At 55.2% G+C, this 16,440-nt stretch overlaps 1 protein-coding gene across 2 annotated transcripts in view; it reads right to left on the minus strand.

The window, feature by feature from the left end:
• The window catches only part of shc2 (SHC (Src homology 2 domain containing) transforming protein 2), a 52,551-nt gene that overhangs the window by 27,763 nt on the left and 8,348 nt on the right, over positions 1-16,440 (minus strand). The window contains exons 1-2 of one of the 2 annotated variants that reach the window (XM_086004332.1): positions 13,340-13,583; positions 9,483-9,553 (exon numbers count right to left, since the gene is read on the minus strand). In XM_086004332.1, coding sequence (XP_085860458.1) covers positions 9,483-9,550 — 68 coding nt within the window. In that variant the 5' untranslated portion in view covers positions 9,551-9,553; positions 13,340-13,583. Of the gene's footprint in view, positions 1-9,482; positions 9,554-13,339; positions 13,584-16,440 lie in introns of those variants that run through there. The other variant, XM_086004331.1, reaches the window with a different exon arrangement.

Raw genomic sequence — 16,440 nt, forward strand, 5'->3', positions numbered from 1 at the left:
AGCCCAGTGTGACCGAGCCCCAGTGTGACCGAGCCCCAGTGTGACCGAGCCCAGTGTGACCGAGCCCCAGTGTGACCGAGCCCAGTGTGACCGAGCCCAGTGTGACCGAGCCCCAGTGTGACCGAGCCCCAGTGTGACCGAGCCCCAGCGTGACCGAGCCCCAGCGTGACCGAGCCCAGTGTGACCGAGCCCAGTGTGACCGAGCCCAGTGTGACCGAGCCCAGTGTGACCGAGCCCCAGTGTGACCGAGCCCAGTGTGACCGAGCCCCAGTGTGACCGAGCCCAGTGTGACCGAGCCCAGTGTGACCGAGCCCCAGCGTGACCGAGCCCAGTGTGACCGAGCCCCAGCGTGACCGAGCCCAGTGTGACCGAGCCCCAGTGTGACCGAGCCCCAGTGTGACCGAGCCCAGTGTGACCGAGCCCCAGCGTGACCGAGCCCCAGTGTGACCGAGCCCAGTGTGACCGAGCCCAGTGTGACCGAGCCCAGTGTGACCGAGCCCCAGTGTGACCGAGCCCAGTGTGACCGAGCCCAGTGTGACCGAGCCCAGTGTGACCGAGCCCCAGTGTGACCGAGCCCCAGTGTGACCGAGCCCAGTGTGACCGAGCCCCAGTGTGACCGAGCCCAGTGTGACCGAGCCCAGTGTGACCGAGCCCCAGCGTGACCGAGCCCAGTGTGACCGAGCCCCAGTGTGACCGAGCCCAGTGTGACCGAGCCCAGTGTGACCGAGCCCCAGTGTGACCGAGCCCAGTGTGACCGAGCCCCAGTGTGACCGAGCCCAGTGTGACCGAGCCCCAGTGTGACCGAGCCCAGTGTGACCGAGCCCCAGTGTGATTGAACCCCAGCGTGACCGAGCCCCAGCGTGACCGAGCCCCAGCGTGACCGAGCCCCAGTGTGACCGAGCCCAGTGTGACCGAGCCCCAGCGTGACCGAGCCCAGTGTGACCGAGCCCAGTGTGACCGAGCCCAGTGTGACCGAGCCCCAGCGTGACCGAGCCCCAGTGTGACCGAGCCCAGTGTGACCGAGCCCAGTGTGACCGAGCCCCAGTGTGACCGAGCCCCAGCGTGATTGAACCCCAGTGTGACCGAGCCCCAGTGTGACCGAGCCCAGTGTGACCGAGCCCCAGTGTGACCGAGCCCAGTGTGACCGAGCCCCAGTGTGACCGAGCCCAGTGTGACCGAGCCCCAGTGTGATTGAACCCCAGCGTGACCGAGCCCCAGCGTGACCGAGCCCCAGCGTGACCGAGCCCCAGTGTGACCGAGCCCAGTGTGACCGAGCCCCAGCGTGACCGAGCCCAGTGTGACCGAGCCCAGTGTGACCGAGCCCAGTGTGACCGAGCCCCAGTGTGACCGAGCCCCAGTGTGATTGAACCCCAGCGTGACCGAGCCCCAGCGTGACCGAGCCCCAGCGTGACCGAGCCCCAGTGTGACCGAGCCCAGTGTGACCGAGCCCCAGCGTGACCGAGCCCAGTGTGACCGAGCCCAGTGTGACCGAGCCCAGTGTGACCGAGCCCCAGCGTGACCGAGCCCCAGTGTGACCGAGCCCAGTGTGACCGAGCCCAGTGTGACCGAGCCCCAGTGTGATTGAACCCCAACATGACCGAGCCCCAGCGTGACCGAGCCCAGCGTGACCGAGCCCCAGCGTGACCGAGCCCCAGTGTGATTGAACCCCAGTGTGACCGAGCCCCAGTGTGACCGAGCCCCAGCGTGACCGAGCCCCAGCGTGACCGAGCCCCAGTGTGACCGAGCCCAGTGTGACCGAGCCCAGTGTGACCGAGCCCCAGTGTGATTGAACCCCAACGTGACCGAGCCCCAGCGTGACCGAGCCCCAGTGTGACCGAGCCCAGTGTGACCGAGCCCCAGCGTGACCGAGCCCAGTGTGACCGAGCCCCAGTGTGACCGAGCCGTGTGACCGAGCCCCAGTGTGACCGAGCCCAGTGTGACCGAGCCCCAGTGTGACCGAGCCCCAGTGTGACCGAGCCCAGTGTGACCGAGCCCCAGCGTGACCGAGCCCCAGTGTGACCGAGCCCCAGCGTGACCGAGCCCCAGCGTGACCGAGCCCCAGTGTGACCGAGCCCAGTGTGACCGAGCCCAGTGTGACCGAGCCCCAGCGTGACCGAGCCCCAGCGTGACCGAGCCCCAGCGTGACCGAGCCCAGCGTGACCGAGCCCCAGCGTGACCGAGCCCCAGCGTGACCGAGCCCCAGCGTGACCGAGCCCCAGCGTGACCGAGCCCCAGCGTGACCGAGCCCAGCGTGACCGAGCCCCAGTGTGACCGAGCCCCAGTGTGACCGAGCCCAGCGTGACCGAGCCCAGCGTGACCGAGCCCCAGTGTGACCGAGCCCCAGTGTGACCGAGCCCAGTGTGACCGAGCCCAGTGTGACCGAGCCCAGTGTGACCGAGCCCCAGTGTGACCGAGCCCCAGCGTGACCGAGCCCAGTGTGACCGAGCCCAGTGTGACCGAGCCCAGGTGTGACCGAGCCCAGTGTGACCGAGCCCAGTGTGACCGAGCCCCAGTGTGACCGAGCCCAGTGTGACCGAGCCCAGTGTGACCGAGCCCCAGCGTGACCGAGCCCCAGCGTGACCGAGCCCCAGTGTGACCGAGCCCCAGTGTGACCGAGCCCAGTGTGACCGAGCCCCAGTGTGACCGAGCCCAGTGTGACCGAGCCCCAGCGTGACCGAGCCCCAGTGTGACCGAGCCCAGTGTGACCGAGCCCCAGTGTGACCGAGCCCAGTGTGACCGAGCCCAGCGTGACCGAGCCCCAGTGTGACCGAGCCCCGTGTGACCGAGCCCCAGTGTGACCGAGCCCCAGTGTGACCGAGCCCCAGTGTGACCGAGCCCCGTGTGACCGAGCCCCGTGTGACCGAGCCCCAGTGTGACCGAGCCCAGTGTGACCGAGCCCCAGCGTGACCGAGCCCCAGCGTGACCGAGCCCCAGCGTGACCGAGCCCAGTGTGACCGAGCCCAGTGTGACCGAGCCCCAGTGTGACCGAGCCCCAGTGTGACCGAGCCCCAGTGTGACCGAGCCCAGTGTGACCGAGCCCCAGTGTGACCGAGCCCCAGCGTGACCGAGCCCAGTGTGACCGAGCCCCAGCGTGACCGAGCCCAGTGTGACTGAGCCCCAGTGTGACCGAGCCCCAGTGTGACCGAGCCCCAGTGTGACCGAGCCCAGTGTGACCGAGCCCCAGCGTGACCGAGCCCCAGTGTGACCGAGCCCAGTGTGACCGAGCCCCAGCGTGACCGAGCCCAGTGTGACCGAGCCCAGTGTGACCGAGCCCAGTGTGACCGAGCCCCAGTGTGACCGAGCCCAGTGTGACCGAGCCCCAGCGTGACCGAGCCCAGTGTGACCGAGCCCCAGCGTGACCGAGCCCAGTGTGACCGAGCCCCAGTGTGACCGAGCCCCAGTGTGACCGAGCCCCAGTGTGACCGAGCCCAGTGTGACCGAGCCCCAGCGTGACCGAGCCCAGTGTGACTGAGCCCCAGTGTGACCGAGCCCAGTGTGACCGAGCCCCAGCGTGACCGAGCCCAGTGTGACCGAGCCCCAGCGTGACCGAGCCCAGTGTGACCGAGCCCCAGTGTGACCGAGCCCCAGTGTGACCGAGCCCAGCGTGACCGAGCCCAGTGTGACCGAGCCCCAGTGTGACCGAGCCCAGTGTGACCGAGCCCCAGTGTGACCGAGCCCAGTGTGACCGAGCCCAGTGTGACCGAGCCCCAGTGTGACCGAGCCCCAGTGTGACCGAGCCCCAGCGTGACCGAGCCCAGTGTGACCGAGCCCCAGCGTGACCGAGCCCCAGTGTGACCGAGCCCCAGTGTGACTGCTCCTAACACCTTTCATGACTTGAGGAAATCCCAAAGCGCTTCACAGCCAATTAACTACTTTTGAAGTGTGGTCACCGTTGCGATGTAAGAAACACGGCAGCCCATGTGCGCAAAGCAAGATCCCACAAACAGCAATGAGATAAATGAGCAGATAATCTGTTTCAGTGATGTGAGTTAAGGGATCAATATTTCTAGGACACAGGGGCGAACTCCCCTGCTCTTCAAATAGTGGCCGTGTAATCTTCCCTCCATCAGTGCCGTGCACCCTCAGTACTACCCCTCCGACAGTGCGGCGCTCCCTCAATACTGCCCCTCCGACAGTGCGGCGCTCCCTCAGTACTGCCCCTCCGACAGGGTGGCGCTCCCTCAGTACTGCCCCTCCGACAGTGCAGCACTCCCTCAGTACTGCCCCTCCGACAGTGCGGCGCTCCCTCAGTACTGCCCCTCCGACAGGGTGGCGCTCCCTCAGTACTGCCCCTCCGACAGTGCGGCGCTCCCTCAGTACTGCCCCTCCGACAGTGCGGCGCTCCCTCAGTACTGCCCCTCCGACAGTACGGCGCTCCCTCAGTACTGCCCCTCCGACAGTGCAGCGCTCCCTCAGTACTGCCCCTCCGACAGTACGGCGTTCCCTCAGTACTACCCCTCCGACAGTGCGGCGCTCCCTCAGTACTGCCCCTCCGACAGTGCAGTGCTCCCTCAGTACTGCCCCTCCGACAGTGCGGCGCTCCCTCAGTACTGCCCCTCCGACAGTACGGCGTTCCCAGTACTGCCCCTCCGACAGTGCAGTGCTCCCTCATAGAAACATAGATGATAGGAGCAGGAGTAGGCCATTCGGCCCCTCGAGCCTGCTCCGCCATTCAATGCGATCATGGCTGATCATCCAAATTCAGTACCCTGTCCCTGCCTTCTCCCCATACCCCTTGATCCGATTAGCCTTAAGAAATATATCCAACTCCTTCTTGAATATATTTAATGAATTGGCCTCTACTGCCTTCTGTGGTAGAGAATTCCACAGGTTCACCACTCTCTAGGTGAAGAAATTCCTCCTCATTTCTGTCCTAAATGGCTTACCCCTTATCCTTAGACTGTGACCCCTGGTTCTGGACTCCCCGACCATCGGGAACATCCTTCCTGCATCTCGTCTGTCTAGTCCTGTTAAAATTTTATAAGTTTCAATGAGATCCCCTCTCATTCTTCTAAACTCCAGCAAGTATAATCCCAATCGACCCAATCTCTCCTCATACGTCATTCCTGCCATCCCAGGTATCAGCCTGGTGAATCTTCACTGAACTCCCTCCATGGCAAGAACATCCTTCCTCAGATAAGGCGACCAAAACTGCACACAATACTCAAGATGTGGTCTCACCAAGGCCCTGTATAACTGCAGTAAGACATCCTTGTTCCTGTACTCGAACCCTCTTGCTACGAAGGCCAACATACCATTTGCCTTCTTAACCGCCTGCTGCACCTGCATGCTTACCTTCAGCGACTGGTGCACAAGGACACCCAGGTCACGTTGCACTTCCCCTTCTCCCAATCTATTGCCATTCAGATAATAATCTGCCTTCCTGTTTTCAATTCAATTTTATTTGCCATATGTAACTAGTACAATGGAATGCTTAGTCCCCGTAGGGACACGTCAGCTATGCCACCAAACTGGATAACCTCACATTTATCCACATTATACTGCGTCTGCCATATCGCCCAACCTGTCCAAATCATCCTGGAGTTTCTCTGCATCCTCCTCACAGCACACACGCCCACCCAGCTTTGTGTCGTCTGCAAACTTGGAGATATTACATCTAGTTCCCTTGTCTAGATCATTAATATATATTGTGAATAGCTGGGGTCCAAGGACCGATCCCTACGGTACCCCACTAGTCACAGCCTGCCACTCGGAAAAAGACCCGTTTATTCCAACTCTTTGCTTTCTGTCTGCCAACCAGTTCTCTATCCAAGTCAATACCTTGCCCCCAATCCCATGCGCCTTAACTTTACATGCTAACCTCTTATGTGGGACCTTATCGAAAGCCTTTTGAAAGTCCAAATACACCACATCCACTGGTTCTCCTTTATCTATTTTACCAGTTACATCCTCAAAAAATTTCCTCAGTAGTGCCCCTCCGACAGTGCAGCGCTCCCTCAGTACTGCCACTCCGACAGTGCGGCAATCCCTCAGTACTGCCCCTCCGACAGTGCAGCTCTCCCTCAGTACTGCCACTCCGACAGTGCGGCAATCCCTCAGTACTGCCCCTCTGACAGTGCGGCGCTCCCTCAGTACTGCCCCTCTGACAGTGCAGCGTTCCCTCAGTACTGCCCCTCTGACAGTGCAGCGTTCCCTCAGTACCACACTGGGAGTGTCAGCCTGGATTATGTGCTCAAGTCTCTGGAGTGGGGCTCGAACCCATGACCTTGTGACTCAGAGGCCAGAGTGCGAACACCGAGTCTCGTGTCTGGTCTAAGTTTTTGTTTCGCTCATTGGTATTTCTCACCGCTGACCCCACTATTCTAACTGCATTTTAGAGCAATGCTCAGGATTTGTTTTGTCGGTTGAATATTTTATTTGAGAACAATCCTCTGTCTGGGCTGGAATCTGACAATCTCACACGTGAGGAATGCCCCCCGAGCGGGAGTCAGTGGTTTGGGGAGAAGTGGGGTGAAAACCGAGGATAAAAGGCACCAAGGGCCGTGAAACTAGTTAAACTAGCAGAACATGCGCGGTAACAGGTTACCAGTTACCGAGCCTGGCGGCGGGAGTCACGCTCTCCCAATCCCAGCATACACTCACCCAGACATCCGGAGCTCGTGATGCACGGCTGCAAACTCAGGATCACCTGAATCGTGCAGGACAAGGGGAATATTTCTAATCCTGGGAGGATCCGATTCCTTTACTTTGTTTTTACGACAATCCAGCAGCTTCGCTGATCCCAGCTTTACATTCCCGGATTTTAAACAAGTGAATTCAAATTCTCAAACTGCCCCTGGTGGGGTTTGAACTGCTGTTCTCAGGGTTATTAGTCTGACTGCGCTGCCGTACCCCGACCACTTCACCCAGCGAGTAGCTGAGCCACACACAACGGAAGGCGGCAAGCTGTACCCCTGGAGTGTGCGGACTTAACTCATCTCACTCGAGCCAGCAGAAAGGACACGAGAGCTGGCCTCACTAGGTTTCGGAGGAGAAACATCGGCCAGGTTATGACCCCTTGAGCAGTCCTGAAAAATGTGTCTGTGTGGATACTGAGTGAGGACGGGATTGGGCTGTGATGCCCTCAGGGTAGCATAGCCTGCGATCACCCACTGTCTCGGCTCAGAGGTGAAGAATGGGTCACTTGGGTGAGATACTGTGAGGCAGTCAGACCCCAGAGTCGGCACCTTCGGAGAGGAGGGGACCCGTACCCCAGTGAGAGTCAGCACCTTCAGGAGAGGAGGGGACCCGTACCCCAGCGAGAGTCAGCACCTTCAGGAGAGGAGGGGACCCGTACCCCAGTGAGAGTCAGCACCTTCAGGAGAGGAGGGGACCCGTACCCCAGTGAGAGTCAGCACCTTCAGGAGAGGAGGGGACCCGTACCCCAGCGAGAGTCAGCACCTTCAGGAGAGGAGGGGACACGTACCCCAGTGAGAGTCGGCACCTTCAGGAGAGGAGGGGACCCGTACCCCAGTGAGAGTCAGCACCTTCAGGAGAGGAGGGGACCCGTACCCCAGTGAGAGTCAGCACCTTCAGGACAGGAGGGGACCCATACCCCACTGAGAGTCAGCACCTTCAGGAGAGGAGGGGACCCGTACCCCAGTGAGAGTCAGCACCTTCAGGAGAGGAGGGGGCCCGTACCCTAGTGAGAGTCAGCACCTTCAGGAGAGGAGGGGACCCATACCCCAGTGAGAATCAGCACCTTCAGGAGAGGAGGGGACACGTACCCCAGTGAGAGTCAGCACCTTCAGGAGAGGAGGGGACCCGTACACCAGTGAGAGTCAGCACCTTCAGGAGAGGAGGGGACCCGTACCCCAGTGAGAGTCAGCACCTTCAGGAGAGGAGGGGACCCGTACAACCGGTGAGTGTCAGCACCTTCAGGAGAGGAGGGGACCAGTACCCCAGTGAGAGTCAGCACCTTCAGGAGAGGAGGGGACCCGTACCCCAATGAGAGTCAGCACCTTCAGGAGAGGAGGGGACCAGTACCCCAGTGAGAGTCACCACCTTCAGGAGAGGAGGGGACCAGTACCCCAGTGAGAGTCAGCGCCTTCAGGAGAGGAGGGGACCCGTACCCCAGTGAGAGTCAGCACCTTCAGGAGAGATGGGGACCCGTACCCCAGTGAGAGTCAGCACTTTCTGGAGAGGAGGGGACCCGCACCCCAGTGAGAGTTACCACCTTCAGGAGAGGAGGGGACCCGTACCCCAGTGAGAGTCCGCACCTTCAGGAGAGGAGGGGACCCGTACCCCAGTGAGAGTCAGCGCCTTCAGGAGAGGAGGGGAACCGTACCCCAGTGAGAGTCAGCACCTTCAGGAGAGGAGGGGACCCGTACCCCAGTGAGAGTCAGCACCTTCAGGAGAGGAGGGGACCCGTACCCCAGTGAGAGTCAGCACCTTCAGGAGAGGAGGGGCCCCGTACCCCAGTGAGAATCAGCACCTTCAGGAGAGGAGGGGACCCGTACCCCAGTGAGAGTCAGCACCTTCAGGAGAGGAGGGGACCCGTACCCCAGTGAGAGTCAGCGCCTTCAGGAGAGGGGGGGACGCGTACCCCAGCGAGAGTCAGCACCTTCAGGAGAGGAGGGAGTTACTCAGCAGTGAGAATGAATTGTTAACGAAGGTTACACTGCTCGATCAGTGAGCATAGTGAAAGTCTGTTGGATTACACCTTTCACTATTCTCTTCCCAATAAATAATTCTAACCTCAGCTCTGAATTCAGATTTTCAGAATGTTATTTATCATTCACGGGTTGGTCTGTGTTTTGTTTCCAGCCTGGACATTCTCGGTTATATAAGAACAAGTCTGGCTCTTTAAGGAGCTTCATCAATAATAGATTAGATCTGCAGTCAGCTCTCGCTTTGCCCTATCGATCGGTGCTGCTATTTCTACCCCCACTCCCATCACCGCACTGATTGCTGTGCACAGCACTGCGGAAGAGCAGTTCAACCAGTAAATACTGGCTGTCAGCACAGCGCGGCCTGCCTGCTCTGAAAACCACGGTGCGAAGTCATTTCACACACCACTCACTCACCATAAACTACTTATTGATGAGACAGAAGGAGAGAGAAATCAGGAAAGACAGAAAGGGAGGGAGAAGAGAGAGGGTAGTGAGGAAAGAGAGAGGAGAAAGAGAGAATGAAAGAGAGAGAGAGAGAGAGAGAGAGAGAGGGAGACTCCACACCCTCTCAGTGTCTATGTCGAGGGGGTGTTGGGAAAGTGTCGATATTTGCTGGGGATGATCAGGAGGCTGATTCCCCAAGTGAAAAAAAACAATTGAATAAGCAGACAATATCTCTGACAAGCACCATCTCTACGAGGGTGAAATTTGAATATTGATTATATTTACACGTCTACCAGTTTGGTTCTAAGCTTCTTTAGTCGAGGAACAGGCCAATGACCGTGAGCAGGTTCAGCCCCAGCTGTCGGCTCATCCTGTGCAAGGTCTAGAAGGAGCAGATACTGCCAGCAATGGAGGACATTGTCTTACCTTGTGACCTGTGTTCTTGTGTTGAAGTCAAGGGATCTCATCGATTTGACCACTTCGATACAGCCCATATACTGCAACAACACGATAGAGGGTCAAACATAGACACAAACAGGATAGGAACATAGAATCATAGAATGATGCAGCACAGGAGGCCATTCGGCCCATCGTGCCTGTGCCGGCTCTTTGAAAGAGCTCTCCAATTAGTCCCACTCCCCCAGCTCTTTCCCCAGAGCCCGGCACATTTTTCCCCTCCAATTCCCTTGTGAAAGTTATTATTGAATCTGCTTCCACCGCCCTTTCAGGCAGCGCATTCCAGATCACAACAACTCGCTGCATAAAAACATTCTCCTCATCTCCCCTCTGGTTCTTTTGCCGATTATCTCCAATCTGTGTCCTCTGGTTACCGACCCTCCTGCCACTGGAACAGTTTCTCCTTATTTATTCTATCAAAACCCTTCATGTTTTTGAACACCTCTAGCAAATCTCCTCTTGCCCACCTCTGCTCTAAGGAGAACAATCCCATCTCCTCCAGTCTCTCCACATAACTGAAGCCCCTCATCCCTGGGATCATTCTAGTAAATCTCCTCTGCACCCTCTGCAAGGCCTCGACGTCCTTCCTAAAGTGCGGTGCCCAGAATTGGACACAATACTCCAGCTGGGGCCTAACCAGTGTTGGATAGAGGTTTAGCATCACTTCCTTGCTTTTGTACAGTGTGGTTCAGTGGGCAGCACTCTCGCCCCTGAGTCAGAAGGTTGTGGGTTCAAGTCCCACTCCAGAGTCTTGAGTACAAAAATCTAAGCCGACACTCCCAGTGCAGTGCTGAGGGAGTGCCGCACTGTCGGAGGTGCCGTCTTTTGGATGAAACGTTAAACCGAGGCCTCGTCTGCTCTCTCAGGTGGATGTAAAAGATCCCAGGGCACTATTTCAAAGAAGAGCAGGGGGGAGTTCTCCCCGGTGTCCTGGGGCCAATATTTATCCCTCAAACAACATCACTAAAAACAGATTATCTGCTCATTATCACATTGCTGTTTATGGGAGCTTGCTGTGCGCAAATTGGCTGCCGTGTTTCCTACATTACAACAGTGACTCCACTTCAAAAAGTACTTCATTGGCTGTGAAGCACTTTCGGACGTCCCGAGGTGGTGAAAGGCGCTATAGAAATGTAAGTCTGTCTTTCTTTTCTCTCTTTCTACTCCATGCCTCTACTTACAAAGCCAAGGAGTCTATCGGCTTCATTTTAAGGCAGCTTTCACAGCTCGTCCTCCACCTCACAGAATCACAGAGAATCACAGAATCCCCACAGTGCAGATAGAGGCCATTTCAGCCCATCGAGCCTGCACCGACACATATCCCACCCAATCCCCGTAACCCCACGTATTTAATCCCCTAACACTAAGGGTCAATTTATCATAGCCAAATCAACCTAACCCACACATCTTTGGACTGTGGGAGGAAACCGGAGCACCCGGAGGAAACCCACGCAAACACGGGGAGAATGTGCAAACTCCACACAGACAGTCACCCAAGGCTGGATTCGAACCGGGGTCCCTGGCGCTGTGAGGCAACAGTGCTAACCACTATGCCACCGTGCCTCTCTCTGTATTCGCAAAGGCACCCACACAGAAAGAACTCATCTATGCCCCGCTCCTTTATCTCTTTATACATGTAGGCCTGGAGCGAGAGATTAGGGGCCTGGAGAGAGGAAATCAGCCAGGGTTCCTGCTCCTGATCACTGCCCAGTGACCCCTGGGTTAGAGAGAGGGGAAATCAGCCAGGGTTCCTGCTCCTGATCACTGCCCAGTGACCCCGGGGTTAGAGAGAGAGGAAATCAGCCAGGGTTCCTGCTCCTGATCACTGCCCAGTGACCCCGGGGTTAGAGAGAGAGGAAATCAGCCAGGATTCCTGCTCCTGATCACTGCCCAGTGACCCCTGGGTTAGAGAGAGGGGAAATCAGCCAGGGTTCCTGCTCCTGATCACTGCCCAGTGACCCCTGGGTTAGAGAGAGAGGGGAAATCAGCCAGGGTTCCTGCTCCTGATCACTGTCCAGTGACCCCTGGGTTAGAGAGAGGGGAAATCAGCCAGGGTTCCTGCTCCTGATCACTGCCCAGTGACCCCGGGGTTAGAGAGAGAGGAAATCAGCCAGGGTTCCTGCTCCTGATCACTGCCCAGTGACCCCGGGGTTAGAGAGAGAGGAAATCAGCCAGGATTCCTGCTCCTGATCACTGCCCAGTGACCCCTGGGTTAGAGAGAGGGGAAATCAGCCAGGGTTCCTGCTCCTGATCACTGCCCAGTGACCCCTGGGTTAGAGAGAGGGGAAATCAGCCAGGGTTCCTGCTCCTGATCACTGCCCAGTGACCCCTGGGTTAGAGAGAGGGGAAATCAGCCAGGGTACCTGCTCCTGATCACTGTCCAGTGACCCCTGGGCCCTGGGTTAGAGAGAGAGAGGAAATCAGCCAGGAAGTGATTGATCCATTTCAAACTACACGCCCCCCCCCCCCCGCCACACACAATACAATACAATACAATACAAATCGCTTTATTGGCATGATAAGGTACATCTTATGTTGCCAAAGCATCAAAATACATTTATGGTTGAACACATAAACACGGTTCCATTCATACAGTGTATAAACAGGTATATCCCTGAGTGTATAAATATACATTCGCGTTGTTTATATATATTCTTTTCTTAGTTTACTGGTTGTCCCTCTGTTCATGGCAAGCTGTAACATAGTGTGCCGCCAGTGTTATACAGCTTCTCTCCTCTCCCAGTAGGAATGGGAGTTTTTGGTTGTCATTCAGATTTCTGAAATCAGGGCATATTTGTGAGAATTTTTGGTAGAAATTCTCCCTGATGCCCTGATATTTTCCACAAGCTGTGAGGAAGTGCATCTCTGTCTCCACCACTCCCTGACTGCAGTGAGAGCATATCCTGTCCTCTCTTGGCAGCCTGGTCTGCCTGTGTCTGCCTTTTTCGATCGCTAGGCTATGTTCGCTAAGTCTGTACCTTGTCAAGGTTCTTCTCAGTTTGTTATCCTTTACCATGGTCAGGTAATCAGCTATGTTGTATTGTCTGTTTAGGGCCAAGTAGCAATTGAGTTTGCTTTGGGTTTTTGTTGTTTCTGCCCAATATGACAGATATTTTTCCTTTTGCTTAGCGACGATTGTGTTGGGTCGAATTCTTTGTGTTACCCTGTCACTGTCCTGGGGCTGGGTATTGTTAGTCGTTACTTCACTGAGTCCCAGGACTAGTTGACTGAGGGTATTCTTCTTTATGGTCAGCTCTTGGCATTTCAGGGCGTCGTAGTGATAGCATTGGGGATTGCTCATTTGTAGGTGATTCCAAAATTTGGTGGCTCTTTTTTGGATAGTGATTATTAATGGATATTGGCCTAGTTCCGCCCTGCATGCATTGTTTACTGTTTTCCTTTGAGTCCGGAGGATACTTTTACAGAATTCTGCATGTAGGATCTCAATTGGGTGTTTGTCCCATTTTGCAAATCACACACACACACACCGTACAGACAGGGGGGGAATCCTAGGAAGAGTTGACCGATTTCACACAGGGACTCGGTGGGGGGCGGGGGGCTGTGTCCGGGAGGTGATGTTTCTGTGTTAATGCGGTGAAGGGTTGATACACACTGATTGGGAGGCTGGCGGGACGCTGCTGGCTGGGGGAGGGTTGCATACAGAGTTTAGCAGCTGCTTAAATTACATTCTGGTCTCTTAAGTGGCTCCTCGCCGCTCCCACTGCATCACATGAGGAGGCAAGGTCACACAGGGCACGAATAATGCCGGGAAGGGGGGGAAGGGATAAAGTGCTGAATCATTTAGGCTGCTGCCCACTGTCTCTCACCTGCTCCCATCTCTCAATACATGGGAGATTGATCTCATCGCGTTTCACGGCGGGTACGAGAGCAGCACCATGTCCAGGGGGCACTCACGCTGAGCCAGCAACAGGTCAGTCTGTGACAGTGGGGAATATCTGGTTATATCGATCTCACAGCACGGTTATCGGAGGGGTGCATTGTGTAGCTCTGCTGCAACATGTGCTATTCTCTTGATGAATGACTTTCAGACCCAGCCAGCGCTGTGAGCTGATGAGAGAGTTCCTGCTCTGGATCACTGCCCAGAAAGTGCGAGCTGGGGGTGGGACATCGGGTCAGGACAGGATCAGGCGCAACTGTGCTGCTCCCCCCGGTCAAATAGGCTGCTGACGATCATCGTCTCGGCTCACACGGGAAGAATGGCCACTTGGGTGAGGACCCGTGGAGCCTAAACCAGCGAGAATCAGAGCTTCCGGCCGAGTGAGAATATCGACAAAAAAATAATTGAGTGAAGTGAATATCAAAAGGCTTCCCTGTTTAAGCAGCTCCAGCTCCGAGTATAGAAAGGACTAATTCCACCCTCGCCCAACACCCCCGTTAACCAGCCACCCTTTCCCCGTGCAACACCGTCCGTTTGGAACATAGAAACATAGAAGATAGGAGCAGGAGTCGGCCATTCGGCCCCTCGAGCCTGCTCCGCCATTCAATGCGATCATGGCTGATCATCCAAATTCAGTACCCTGTCCCTGCCTTCTCCCCATATCCCTTGATCCCTTTAGCCTCAAGAAATATATCCAACTCTTTCTTGAATATATTTAATGAACTGGCCTCCACCACCTTCTGTGGTAGAGAATTCCACAGGTTCACCACTCTCTGGGTGAAGAAATTCCTCCTCATCTCTGTCCTAAATGGCTTACCCCTTATCCTTAGACTGTGACCCCTGGTTCTGGACTCCCCGGCCATCAGAAACATCCTTCCTGCATCTAGTCTGTCCAGACCTGACAGAATTTTATACGTTTCGATGAGATCCCCTCTCAATCTTCTAAACTCCAGTGAGTATAAGCCCAATCGACACAATCTCTCCTCATACGTCATTCCTGCCATCCCAGGTATCAGCCTGGTGAATCTTCGCTGCACTCCCTCCATGGCAAGAACGTCCTTCCTCAGATAAGGTGACCAAAACTGCACACAATGCTCAAGGTGCGGTCTCACCAAGGCCCTGTACAACTGTAGCAAGACATCCTTGTTCCTGTACTCGAACCCTCTTGCTACGAAGGCCAACATACCATTTGCCTTCTTAACCGCCTGCTGCACCTGCATGCTTACCTTCAGCGACTGGTGCACAATAACACCCAGGTCTCTTTGCACTTCCCCTTCTCCCAATCTATTGCCATTCAAATAATAATCTGCCTTCCTGTTTTTGCCACCAAAGTGGATAACCTCACATTTATCCACATTATAGTGCATTTGCCATGTTTCTGCCCAATCACCCAACCTGTCCAAATCGTACTGGAGTTTCACGACATCCTCCTCACAGCTTACCCTCCCACCCAGCTTTGTGTCGTCTGCAAATTTGGAGATATTACATCCAATTCCCTCGTCCAGATCATTAATACATATTGTGAACAGCTGGGGTCCAAGGACCGATCCCTGCGGTACCCCACTAGTCACTGCCTGCCACTCGGAAAATGACCCGTTTATTCCAACTCTTTGCTTTCTGTCCGCCAACCAGTTCTCTATCCAAGTCAATACCTTGCCCCCAATCCCATGTGCCTTAACTTTACACGCTAATCTCTTATGTGGGACCTTATCGAAAGCCTTCTGAAAATCCAAATACACCACATCCACTGGTTCTCCCTTATCTATTCTACCAGTTACATCCTCAAAAAATTCCAGTAGATTAGTCAAGCATGATTTACCTTTTGTAAATCCATATTGACTTTGTCCGATCCTGTCACTGTTTTCCAAGTGCTCTGCTATTACATCTTTTATAATGGACTCTAGCATTTTCCCCACTACCGATGTCAGGCTTACCGGTCTATAATTCCCCGCTTTTTCTCTACCACCTTTTTTGAATAGTGGGGTAACATTAGCTACCCTCCAATCCATGGGTACTGTTCCAGAGTCTAGCAAGAACAGGAGGAGGCCATTCAGCCCCTCGAGCCTGTTCCCCCATTCAGTGAGATCGTGACTGGTCTGTATCTCAACTCCATCCACCTGCCTTGGCTCCATATCCTTTTAAACCCTGTCTAGCAAAAATCCATCGATCTCAGGTTTAAAACGATTAATTGAGCCCCAGCATTTACGGCTTTTTGTGGGCGAGAGTTCCACGCTTCGACCACCCTTTGTGGGGAGAAGTGTTTCCCAACTTCTCTCCTGAACGGCCTGGCTCGGATTTTAGGGTTTTGTCCCCTTGTCCTCGACTCCCCCACCAGCGGAACAAGGTTCTCTATCTACCTTATCAATTCCTTTCAAAATCCTAAAAACAATCAAATTGTGCCGTAAAACAATCAATCAATCAAACCGCCCCTTAACCTTCTACATTCCAGGGAACACAAGCCTAGTTTCTGTAATCTCTCCTCATAATCTAACCCTGGGAGCCCTGGTGACATTCTGGTCAATCTGCACTCCTTCCAAGGCCAGTGTATCCTTTCTAAACAGAACAGGTGGACGTGACATCGGATGATGAGATTAGAAATGAGATAATTGCATTTAAAATAAAAAGAGGAGAAATATTAATCAAACTTAAAGAGGATAAAACCCCTGGTCCGGATGGATTGCATCCACGCATTTTAAAAGAATCTAAGGAAGAGATAGCAGAGGCATTACTACACATATTTAATAATTCGTTCGAAAAAGGTGTTGTGCCAGAGGACTGGCGGATAGCGAACGTAATACCGATATTTAAGAAGGGGGAGAGAACATGTCCAGGGAATTCTGGACCAGTCATCTTAACATAGGAGGTAGGAAAAATAATCTCTGGATTATTGCCCGAGCCAGGTGCAAATCGTCAGATCAGGAGAATTCTTCCCTTCTTAGGCAGTCCCTCGGAGCCGAGGATGACTTGCTTCCATGCTAAAAATGAGATCTCAGGTGACTGATGAGTCCAATGCGGGACCTACAGTCTCTG

Source organism: Somniosus microcephalus, chromosome 13, assembly GCF_052327205.1.
Source record: "Somniosus microcephalus isolate GS21.2 chromosome 13, FLI_Smic_1.0, whole genome shotgun sequence".
In the NCBI taxonomy this organism is placed as follows: domain Eukaryota; kingdom Metazoa; phylum Chordata; class Chondrichthyes; order Squaliformes; family Somniosidae; genus Somniosus; species Somniosus microcephalus.